The 11,640-nt window shown below is 50.9% G+C and overlaps 1 protein-coding gene across 1 annotated transcript; it reads right to left on the reverse strand.

Annotated features, from left to right (window-relative positions):
- Window positions 1-2,597: 2,597 nt before the first annotated feature.
- Pif1 (PIF1 5'-to-3' DNA helicase) lies at window positions 2,598-9,606 on the reverse strand. Its single transcript, XM_005348181.2, has 12 exons — window positions 9,055-9,606; window positions 8,339-8,471; window positions 8,127-8,252; window positions 7,895-8,048; window positions 7,675-7,789; window positions 7,447-7,553; window positions 5,926-6,065; window positions 5,552-5,658; window positions 4,458-4,545; window positions 4,211-4,356; window positions 2,829-3,020; window positions 2,598-2,666 (listed from the first exon to the last, which is right to left on the reverse strand). Exons 1-12 carry the CDS (start codon window positions 9,598-9,600, stop codon window positions 2,598-2,600), a joined length of 1,923 nt encoding a protein of 640 aa, XP_005348238.1. The 5' UTR covers window positions 9,601-9,606.
- Between the last annotated feature and the right edge of the window lie 2,034 nt (window positions 9,607-11,640).

Genomic DNA, 11,640 nt, shown 5'->3' on the forward strand with positions numbered 1-11,640 from the left:
CCATCATCTGTAATGAGATCTGGCCTACAGACATACAAAATATATTTCATTAATTTCTTTAAAAAGAAATAAATAAAAATAAAATCCTGAACCTGCCTAAGGAGTCTTGATTGAATTCACTCTCTAGATCCCGTCCCTTCAGATGATGCCGTGGGAAAAAGACAGAAAGGTGGGTCCTTGAGATTGGGGAGAGAGTCCACTGGGAGCGCCCAGGAAGGTGACAGGATCACCGGGGTGTGAGGCACCTCGATAGGCTGCCTGTCTTCACTCCGCAGACATCGTTGTTGCTTGTGGATGCTGTAGCCACCACGAAGCCCTGGTTGATGTGGCCGAATCTGTGTCATCCTCAGTGTGGAGAGTCTTGACTCCTGACTGAGGTGAGGTTTCACTATACCCCTCAGGGATACGCATTCCAGGAGAGATTAAATTAGATGCCCCCCCCCCCCAATAAAGAACTGCTAGGTTTATTGTAAACCTCCTCAGGGGCAGGAGTATCAGCAGCCCTTCAGGGAACACGCGGCCTTTGTTGTCCAGGCCTTCCGGGAGCATCTTCACAAGGTGATTGCTAGGGAGAGGACTTCCAGGCACCCAGATGGTCTCAGGGAGAGACATCTTTAAGCAGATGTCTTTTGGGAAGTAAGCAAACATCTCTTCCAAGGGCTAGAGAGAGAATTCAGTGGTTAAGAGTATACTGCTAGGGGCTGGAGAGATGGCTCAGTGGTTAAGAGTATTGCCTGCTATTCCAAAGGTCCTGAGTTCAATTCCCAGCAACCACATGGTGGTTCACAACCATATGTAATGAGGTCTGATGCCCTCTTCTGGCCTGCAGACATAAAGAGAGAATATTGTATGAATAATAAATAAATAAAATATTTAAAATTTATTTTAAATATCTATGTCAGAGACACCCCAGTTCTATTCCCAGCACCCAAGCCAAATACCTGTAACTCCAGCTTCAGGGGGCCCCCCGACACCTCCTGCCTCTCTGGCACCCCAAGGCTGGAGTTACAGGTGGCTATAACTATAACCTGATACAGGTACTCGGACTCGAAGTGCAATCCTCTGCAAGAGCATTAATAGGCTATTAACCAGCAAGCTGTCTCTCCAGCCAGCTCCTCTATCATGCTTTCTGATAAACTGAAGGTAGTTTGTTGATGGCTCTTTCCTGATCAGACAGGCTGTCAAAGCCAGAGAGTCTCAGGGAGAACCCGAACTTAGAACTTCTCTAGGGTGTCTTTGTTTTAGCTTTTGGATGACAGTTGTGCACCTTGTTGGTCCACTGTTTGTCACCACCTTCAGATAACTCCGTTTTTCAGATGACAGTTACTATGAACAAAACCTCACAGACATCACACAGGGTGCTCTCTGTGTGCACCCCGGTGAGGAAGAGAGACCAGGCAGGAGGCACAGTTACACAATTCACGGGTTTATTTGGCCTAAATAAATACAACCTGAGAACATCCATTTCAGGGCCCTCAGCACTAAAACCCCTAAAAACAGCACAGGCTCAGAAGGGTGTTTACTCAGGCCTGTGTGAGGCTGAGCTCAGCTGCGAAGGTAATTAAACTTCTATCTTGGGTTTGTGTCTGGTCTCTATCCCCTCTAGGCTCCTGCCATGGTCTGGACGGTTTTCCTTATGGGTTTCTGTGCTGGAAGCTTGGTCCCCGGTGCAGCAGTGTCAGGATGATGTAACTCTTAAGAGATGGAGAGCACGGAAGGTGACTAAAGCAAGGGGTCCCGCCCTCAGGAATGGATTAATGCCAGTCCACAGAATTGCTGTCTTCTGCCGCTTGTCTCTATATGATCATGCCTGCATGTGCCCCTGCTGTGTAGTACCAGCTGCTGGGAAGCCCAACATAGCTAGACATTGCTCTTAATCTCCTAGAACTGTAAGCTAAGTAAACCATTTTTTTTGTTGTTGTTGTTGTACGAGACAGGGTTTCTCTGTGGCTTTGGAGCCTGTCCTGGGACTAGCTCTTGTAGACCAGGCTGGTCTCGAACTCACAGAGATCCGCCTGCCTCTGCCTCCCGAGTGCTGGGATTAAAGGCGTGCGCCACCACTGCCTGGCAACCATTTTCTTCATAAAGTACCCAGTCTTATGTATTTATAATCACACAAAGAAAATGAAAACAGATCCCGGGGTTGGCAAGATTGTTCACGAGATAAAAGAGCCTGCCACCAAGGCCCATGACCTGAATTTAACCCCCAGGACCCACATGGGGAAAGAGAACAGGAACTCCTTCAAGTTGTCCCCTGATCGTCACATGTACACTAAATAAATGAATGTAATGTAGTAAGACAGGCCCTGCCTGTGGGGTCTGCACTGCCTCTCCAGTCTACAGCCCAGAGCTCTGGGGCTGTGTCCAGCCCTTGCAGAGAGCTTTGTGCTCTGTAACATCACCATTTCCAACTTCTGACCCTGGGACTAGAAGGGGTGCAGGGAGACAAAGCTGGTAAATAGGTCAGAAACCTTGTCCTGTCCCCCCACCAGAAGGCTGAATGAGGGAAGAAACACAGGCCCCTCCCCCAGTTATTCCCTAGGGCCTTGACCTAGGAGGAAGCCAGAAGCTGGGTAGTCCACCGTTTGTCTTCTCTTTCAGCTGAGACGGAGGTTTGGGTTCATGTTCTCCAGATCTGAGTTTGCCTCATCATCATCTTGGGACTCCTAGGTCAGAACCAGAAAGCCAGTCACAGGCTCGTGCCCATCCCCAGGGCCACAGCCTGAAGGCCAACGCCTCTTGCCTCTTTCCTTCTGCCTCCACCCCGAAGGAGTCAACAGAAAGATTTGCTGCCCTAGGGGTCTGCCCACACCCAGCTGACTCCTTACCAGACTGAGGCTCCTGCCCTGCCGCAGGGTGGCATAGAAGTGCAGCACTCGGGAGTCACAGCGAACCACCGTGGGGTCAAAGTCTAGCACGCGTAGGCCCTGTAGGCTGCGGGCCCTCGAGAGGGCCACATAGGCTTGACCGCTGGCAAACACGCGGCCCAGAGAGATCTCCACACAGTCCAGAGACATGCCCTGGGTGATGAAGCGACAGTTAAAGCCAATCTAGCCTGAAGTCTATTGCATCCGGATGGTTTTTATCAACCCATCCAGAGTCCCAAACAAGGGAGAGCTGAGGGGGGGGAGGAGAAGCAGGGGACAGGAATCCAGGGTAAGAGTTGAGGGACAGGGTGAGAGAAAGAGCTCTAGGAATGGTCAAACAGATGCCGTGGGATAATCCTTCAGTATGCTGTGTTTATTATTCTCTCATTGGTTGATAATAAAGCCTATTTGGCCTATATAGCAAGGCAGAATAAGGCTAGATGGGGAAAGCCAAACTGAAAATAGAGAGAGGAGGGAGGGCGGAGTCAAGGAGAGATACCAGTGAGCTGCCCAGAAAGCAAGATGCCAGAGGACCGGTAAAGCCACCAACCACATGGCAATACATAGATTAATAGAAATGGGTTATTAATAGACATTTAAATGTAAGAACTAGTTAGTAATGAGTCTGAGCTATTGGCCAAACATTCTGTAATTAATATAAGCTTTTGTGTGTTTATTTGGGACTGGGTGGTCAGGACAAAAAAAACCTCCACCTCCAATTACAAAGAAGTGCAGAGCTAAATCTGTACCAAGCTAACCTTGGCCTCTCCACTAACGGTGTGGCCAGACAGGATTCTTTAGCACCTTGGTTCTCCAACTTGTATAACACCAACTATTACTAGTTGTATCTGCATTTCATATGGTTGCTATAGGGATTAACGTAGTCTAGTCCTGGACAGGAAGTGGCAGACGTGTGCCTAGAAAGGGGGAGAAGAATGTACTAGGAAGTGCACTAAAGAGAAGTTTAGGGCTGGGGGTGTGACTCAGCTGATGTCATGCCTAGTTGGCATGAAGGCCTGGGTTCCACCCCCAGCACCCACATAAAGTAGGCACGGCAGGGTGCATACTTGTCAAACTAGCTTTCCGGAGACTGAGGGAGGAAGATCAGACGTTCAAGGCCCTCGACAGTTACATAATGAGTTTGAGGCTACCCTGGGCTACATGAGAGCCCACGGAAAGAAGGGAAAAGGAAGACTGGTAGATTTAGTTTGCTTCTGAACTGGAACATTCCATCCAAGGGCTATTCAGTCCCCCTAAAACCTTTAAGACATATTCCAGAATGTCCCAGCATTACCCGCCCACTCTCTGCCCTGTTTTGCCCACCCCTGCACTGGGTAAGTCACCTGGCTTTTGTGAATGGACATTGCCCAGGCCAGCTGTAAGGGAAGCTGCTGCCGGCTGAGGAACTGGCCCCCAGTGACCTGTACTGTCCAGCGGTCAGTGCGGATGACCTCAGTGACACCACACAGGAACCGTACCTGGGGGAGCCCTGAGGAAGACATGAAGAAGGCATGGAGACAGCCACCCTATGGGGTCTGTCCTGCCGTGAAATAAAGCCAAGGAGTACAACCCCCCTCCATCATCACTGACCTCTTCCTTCTGACTCAAACCCAACTACCACTCCCCGGGCTCCATTCACCAAGCCCCGAGACACTGACAAGTTCTTCACCAGCATGACCTGTGGAGGAAGAAGTGCAGGGATGGAGAGGGAGCCTCCCTGTGCCTGACTCCTCTCCGGCGGTTAGGGTTCAGAGAGAAAATGGGGGTTATTACTGAGTTGAGTCCCAATTCTTTTTTTTTTTTTTGAGACAGGGTTTCCCTGTAGCTTTGGAGCCTGTCCTGGTACTCACTCTGTAGACCAGGCTGGCTTTGAACTCGGAGATCCATCTGGCTCTGCCTCCTGAGTGCTGGGATTAAAGCTTCACCACCACTCAGCTGAGTCCCAATTCTTAGTGTAACCCTAACTGACTGACCTCTCAGACAAGCTGCCTGTTTTCCTGCAACTATTGTGACCTTATCTGTGTCAAAAAGAGTTTCGACTTCATCAAATAGCCTGGCAAGAAGGTGGTAAAGCAAGGAGGGTCATCTGTATCACAGGACTTTAAGAAGAACTAGGCCCGGCTGGGTGTGGTGGCACACACCTTTAAGACGGCACTCGGGAACAGAAACAGGCGGATCTCTATGAGTTCAAGGCCAGCCTGGTCAACTTTAACAAGTTCCAGGCCAGCTTGGCTACTTGGTTATCCTGTTTAAAAAAAAAAAAAAAAAAAAAGAGAGAGAGAGGGATTATGTCTGCGAAGAAGACCACAAATCTCGAGGAATGATAGCTCCTGCCACCTCTTTCAGCTATAATGCTTGCATTTCCCCATGGGTGCCCAATGGACACTGGGGAAAATTTACCATTCTTGTCCATCCCATAAAGGAGAACTCGGAGCCTGCCCATCTGTGAGGTAGACTACTGTAAACCATCATGGGGCAGACATTCTACCTGGGAACTGAACTCAGTAAGGAAAAGGGACTTGCCCAAAGTGGCATTGTTCAACAGGGCTCTTGATATTGGAGAGAAAAGGGGCTGAAGACAGAAAAGTGGGGGAAAGTGGTCACAGTAGGTCCATCACTGTCAAGTGGCCTTGCTAGAGCCTTAATAATCAGAGATCCAGCCCCCACCACCGTTTCTTACTCACCTGAGCCCCCAGCTTTAACTGAAGGATACGGCTAACGGGACACTGGGCATCCAGGGTCCGGGATAGCTCAGGGTCACTGTCTATAGCCTCAAAGCTGTGTACCTCACCTGAAAAAGGAGAATTGGGAAAACAGGTAATATAGTATTGACTTGTGACTCAGCTTCCAAAACTGTATTAGACCAAGACGGTTGCAGGGATGGGCTGGGGAGAGCTCAGTTGCGACCTTGGAATCAGCTCACCATGGTGTTTGGGTCATAGTTCCACCTGGAAATGCACATAGAGCTTGGGCCCGGTTTTCTGGGGATGGGGGGGGGGTCACACCTGTTCTGATGGCCCTCCCAGTTGGTTTCACCAGGCCCAAGCCTTCTGTTTACCTGGAAGCTCCTTCAGCCGCCTCTCATTGGTAAGGGCCACATCATCCTGGTGGGTGCAGAGTCTCGTGGCTACAATTCCATCTCTTCCCACCTTATGGGCAGCTGTGGCCCTGAGCTGGCGGGTCACTTCATCTGAACATCTGTGGGGGCTGCACTGTCAGACTAGAGATCCCCTGGACACCAGAAAAGGTGGGGGCAGAATGGTCTGCTGCACAGGCAAAGCCTTGGAACCCTAAAAGGGCACCAGGACAGGATTTGCTGCTATCCAACCCCCAGCCAGTCTACTTTTCCCTCAGATGTGGACTGTGGACATGGGGATAGGGATGCTGGACTCTGAATGCAGGTAGAGCTATTCCTGTGTGTGCCCTGAGAGGAATCAGCCACCTCTGAAGCCACGGCTCTCCCGAAGAAGCAGGATTATCATGAGTGAGCTTGGGCCAGAGGTTTGCAGGCCTGGAACAAGACACTGGTGTTGACACCTGTAATACTACTGTCTCTCCTATCATCAGACTGGCCTTTAGGGTACAATCTTCTAGCCACTTGCCTACTGCCTTGGCTGAAATAGCTAGCCTGAGTATTTTTTCTTTTTTTTTTCTCCTGTGTGTGTGTGCGTGCGTGCGTGCGTGTGTGTGTGTGTGTGTGTGTGTGTGTATGTGTGTGTGTGTGTGTAAGAGTGCTCACATTTCACAGGCTGGAAGTAAATGTTTTACTTTTAGCCATTTTTTTCTTTCAACCCCCAGAGACAGGATCTCATTATTTAGCTCTCTCCGTCCTGGAACTCACTTTGTAGACCAGGATGGCCTCGAGATGACAGAAGCCTACCTCTGTCTCCAGAGTACTGGGGATGAAAGGCCTGTGCCATTATGCCCAGCACTTTATCTCTTTTATTGCTTACAGGTCTCTCACTGAGTCTGAAGCTTACTCACCAGGTCAGGCATTCTCCTGTCTGACCTCCCCAGCACAGGGATTTATAGCCGTGTGCTGTCAACCCTCAGCTTTTTACATGGGCACTGGGGATTCGGATTCCAAATGCAGGTGCACGTGCTTAACTGATTGAACCATCTCCCCAACCTGCTAGCCTATGCTTCTATGTGAGGTATGGTATAGGTGGTAGGTTTGTTGCTTGGTTTGGCTTAGTTTTTTCGTTTTGTTTTTGAGGTAGTGTCCCCCCTAAACAGCCCAGGTTGGCCTCAAACTCACTATAGTACCTCAGCCTGTATATTATGGCCCAATGCCATAACATTCTTGACTAGATTTCATCCTAAGTTATCCAGTGTCCTATCCAAATCTTATTTTCCTGTATATACCGTTTGCTCCAGAGGAGAAGCATCTCTCCCATTTCCCTGGTTACCACAGCCTGTACATTCTAGGACGGAGGGGGTGGAGGCTAGAGGATCAGTAGTTCAAGGTCATCCTTGGCCACACAGCCACTTCTAGACCAGTTTGGGCTGCAGGAGGCCTGCCACCCCCAAGCAAACCATCCTCGCTTCCTCAACCCACGGCCCCTTTCCCAGTACCCACCTGCCCAGCCTCACGGCTTGCAGCAGAGAGATGAAGGTCTGATCTGCCTGTCTCCACACCTCAGTCAGCTCCAGAGTCACTGGCACACACCTCCTCCAGCTCTTGGCCTAGTGGGGAAGGGGAGAGGTTAAGCCATGGAGCAGAGAAGACTCCCCCGGAAGCATAGGGTCAGAGTCAGGTTGTCACTCCCCCAAAAGCACAGGTCAGGGGCCAGGGTGTGAGCAGTACCTGGAAGCAGAATCGAGGATGCTGGGAGCCTTTGGTCACTGGTGGCAACTGTAGGAAGTCCCCACAGATGATGAGCTGGATCCCTCCAAATGGTTTCTTCTGTTGCCGGACAGCTCTGGATAGGGGCAGAGAGTGCTCTAGAGAGGTTGGGTGGGGGGAGGCTCCTTGGGACCATTACCAGATTCAAACTCCAGAGACTGCCCTTGCTGTCCATACTGACCTGGCCACAGCTTCCAACTTGTCAAACAAGTCTGCCTCTACCATGGAGATCTCATCAATGACCAACCGTTGGCAGTTCAGCCAGCCCTGCCGCACACCTGGCCGGTTAGCCAGGGCCACACACTGGTCCAGGGGAGCCTGGCCTGAGCCAATGCCTACGAGGGACACTCTTCAGTCTTTGCTGAAACCCCAACCCTTTGAGCTCTCCTCCTTTCCCATAGGCTTGTACTTACCTGCAAAGGCGTGCAGGGTGGTGCCCCCTATGTGGCAGGCTGCCACCCCAGTGCTGGCAGTGGCCACTGTGCCAGTAGGGGGCAGGGAGCCCAGGATGTGCTTCAGCAAATAGGACTTTCCTGTCCCTGGGCAGTAGGCAGAGTCAGGGTTGGCTGCTGCTCCCCGCCACCCTAGAGCTGCTCCCCAGCTTCACCCATGCTGTCTCTGGTACCTGCACTCCCGGTGAAGAAGATGCTCTGGCCTTTCAGGACCATCCTCAGCACAGCTGCCTGCTCCTCAGAAAGCTTCCGCTTGCTGGGGTGCATGTTCAGCTTCTTCACAGGCAGGGGCCACCTTGGAGCTTCCTGGGAGGAACAGGGCTCTCTCAGAACCTCCTGCCATGCTGCTTGGTCTATACATTGCATGACAGCCCTTTGCTTTGCTGTTAACTTCACTTCGAACTTTTGAGCAGGTCTGGTTCGTCTGGAGTTCGTCCCAACAAATACTAGCCTCCACCTCTGGCTTTTCGCCAGTTCAGTGCCAGGCATCTTAGAGTGGTGACCATCTCTGATCGAATCTATAAGCTCTGTCAGACCAGCCTGATGGCGACTGGACTATTATCAGTTTCATTCTCTGAAAGTTCCTCTCTCTGGAGGCTGTAATACCCATGTTTCCTTCTTAAATTTCCTTGCCTAGTCTTCTCTGCAGCTTTCTCTTTGAATGTGGCCTGCCTGGACCACAGTTTCCAGTTCTCAATTTATCCCAATCTCGGGAATTACTGGCGGGGAAGCATGGACGATTTCCACGTCCCTGTCATCATACTCAGATGTACGACTGGCATTTCAGATCACTAGCGGTCCCCTTAATATACCATCTTCCCCCAACCTTGGGCCTCCTGGGTCTCTTCTATCTCAACAGTAGCACACCGACATCTTTTCTGGTCCTCACCGTACTAGGCTTTGATTCCATTGATCGCTTCTCCAACGCCGAATCTGGAGCCCGGTTGGCCACAGCACGCCGCAGTTCCTCCGGTTGCACTGGACTGATAGTGAAAAAGTCTCGGGGCCGCGGGCAGAGCAGCTGCTCACGGGCAGAGGCAGGTCCTGGTCCCGGGGCCGCCTCCAGCTTCAGGCGCAGCGTGCGCAGGAAGCGGCGCAAACGCTCCGGGGGACAGTCGGAGAGCAGCAGCTGCACTGAGCCAGCGCGGGGGGCGCCGTCGGCGGGGAGCCTCAGCGTGCTGCGCCCGGCAGCAGCGAAGCGGGTGAAGAGGCGCACGGCCCGCAGCGGGAAGCAGCGTGGCCGCCCCGTAGGTCCCGGCGCCTGCAGTCGCAGCATTAACTCTCGGCGTTCGTTTCGGCCTAGGCTCAGCTCGGCAGTGCGCAGAGCCTGGCGCTTGCGAGGCTGCCCTCCAGGACTCAGCTCCTCCACGGCCACCCGGCACCGCAGCTCCGCGTCGTCACATTCACCGGTGGCCGCCTGGGTGCTAGAAAGCATCTCCACTGCCTCTGTAGGCTTGCGGAGACCGGAGCACGCGGAAAATCGGGATGTTATAGGTAGTATGGACGCCGTAACTTAAAAACAAAAAACAAAAAACAAAAAAAAACCTGTCCAGAACACTTAGGGTGAAGAGGTTGTCACTGGTAACAGAAGGAGCCACCAAGGTACTACAAGCACTCAGGAGCAAGGCGAAAACACTCTAGAAATGTCCTCTGCTGCAGTTCTCGGGGCAGTGGAAGGTGACATCAAATGCACGTAGGGCTGGCAAGCCTCTGTTATCCTGCAATGACCACATCATAAAGCGATTCCTACTCAGAAAGGAAGCCTGTTTGAAGAGTCCTACGCAGGTCACTACCGGACCTTCGTAAAGGAAGCAGAGCGATGGGAAGGAAACTGGCTGAAGGTGGAAACAGGCTGAGACAGGCACCCCCTTCATACACCAATTAGTAAGTATCAGGGTCAGAATGATTCCCGTGCTTCGGAAACGATGAATTCTTAGCTTGGGAATTTATGAAACCTCCGGACCCAGCAATCCATTGTCTCCCCGTCCGACCCACTCATCTGTACCTTACCCGGAGGGAATCCCTAAAATAATCACGTTCTTTGCCTCCTACCTCAGGGATCCAACTCACTTGTTGCTTTCGGAGGAAAAAGCCGATCAGAACCGGCCGGCAGCAAAGCTACAGTACAGAGAACATTCAAATACTAGAAATAGAAAAATCACCCTATCGCCGGCCTGGTCTTTAAATTCTCTAGCCAATCAGGGGTGGGGGCGTGGCCATGGGAGGGCCTTTCCTGGGCTTTTAACTGAGCTCTGGGGTTGTACAGTCCCCAGCAACAAGGCTTATCTTGTTGGAGTAGCGTGCGTTTTGGAGTTACACAAGTAGGCGTGGTGGCGTAGGAAAGTGACTGCGGCTGCGCCGCGCGAGGCGTACTGTCACCCAAAGCGGCTCTGAAGATTTGAGAACCCTTCTATTAACACTGTCCTGTTCTTGAACCCCCCACACCTGACTGTGCCGTGCTTTAAGGAAACTCTCCCTCGTCCTTTGCACACCCTGAACCCACCCACAGAACCATTGTTGTCTTCAGGGCAGGCCATTCACTTGCCAGCCAAGTCTGCTTCCTTGTTCCCTAATTTTTTTTCACTCTTCTCTGCCCTCCTAAGTATTATTCTATACACTTATCTCTTTTGGATAAAGACTTTTAAGACCAGTGTCAGGTGTCAAGAGGGTAGCCAGCAACTCCTTGTCTTCAGGGAATTCTTATTTCTCTTGTTGCACTCAGAGAATTTAATCCTTTCAATTGGGGTCTTGCTACATTGTGTAGGCTGGTCTTGAATTCCAGGGTTTAATGGATCCTCCTTCTTCAGGCCCCTAAGAAACTGTGACTACAGGCACCTGACACGATCCAGTTTTGAAAACTTACTTTTAATTATTATTTTTCCCTCACTGAAGTTTGAAATTACATAGCTGGAAGGGATCTTCTAGGTGAGTCAAGCCACCTCATTTTACAGATAATGACAACCACTAGCAGACTAAACTGCCCCCCTTCCTCTCCTTCCCCCTTTCAGGATATCATGTATCCAATGCTGACCTCAAACTTCTCAAAGCTGCTACTTGCAGGGACATGACACTGGGTTTCTAATCTTTCTGCGTCCATCTAAATGTGACCTCATACATCCACCACCATGACCAGCTAGTTAGGAGGTGCAACATGTACAACCACAGTTACATTCTACATGCAAAACTGTTTCTTCTTTATGTGTATGAATGTTTTGCCTGCATATGCACCACTTGGGTACCTGTCGAATGCCTTGAAACTGATGGTTGGGAGCCACCATATGAGTTCTGGAAATTGAACCTAGGTCCCATGCAAAACCAACATGTGGGGCTGGAGAGATGACTCAGAGGTTAAGATTACTAGTTGCTCTTCCAGAGGTTCAGAGTTCAATTCCCAGCACATGGTGACTCAACCATCTACAGTAAGATTTGGTGCCCTCTTCTGGCATGTAGGCATACATCCCAGAACACTATATAC

The sequence above is a fragment of the Microtus ochrogaster genome, chromosome 5 (genome assembly GCF_000317375.1).
Source record: "Microtus ochrogaster isolate Prairie Vole_2 chromosome 5, MicOch1.0, whole genome shotgun sequence".
Taxonomy (NCBI): Eukaryota; Metazoa; Chordata; class Mammalia; order Rodentia; family Cricetidae; genus Microtus; species Microtus ochrogaster.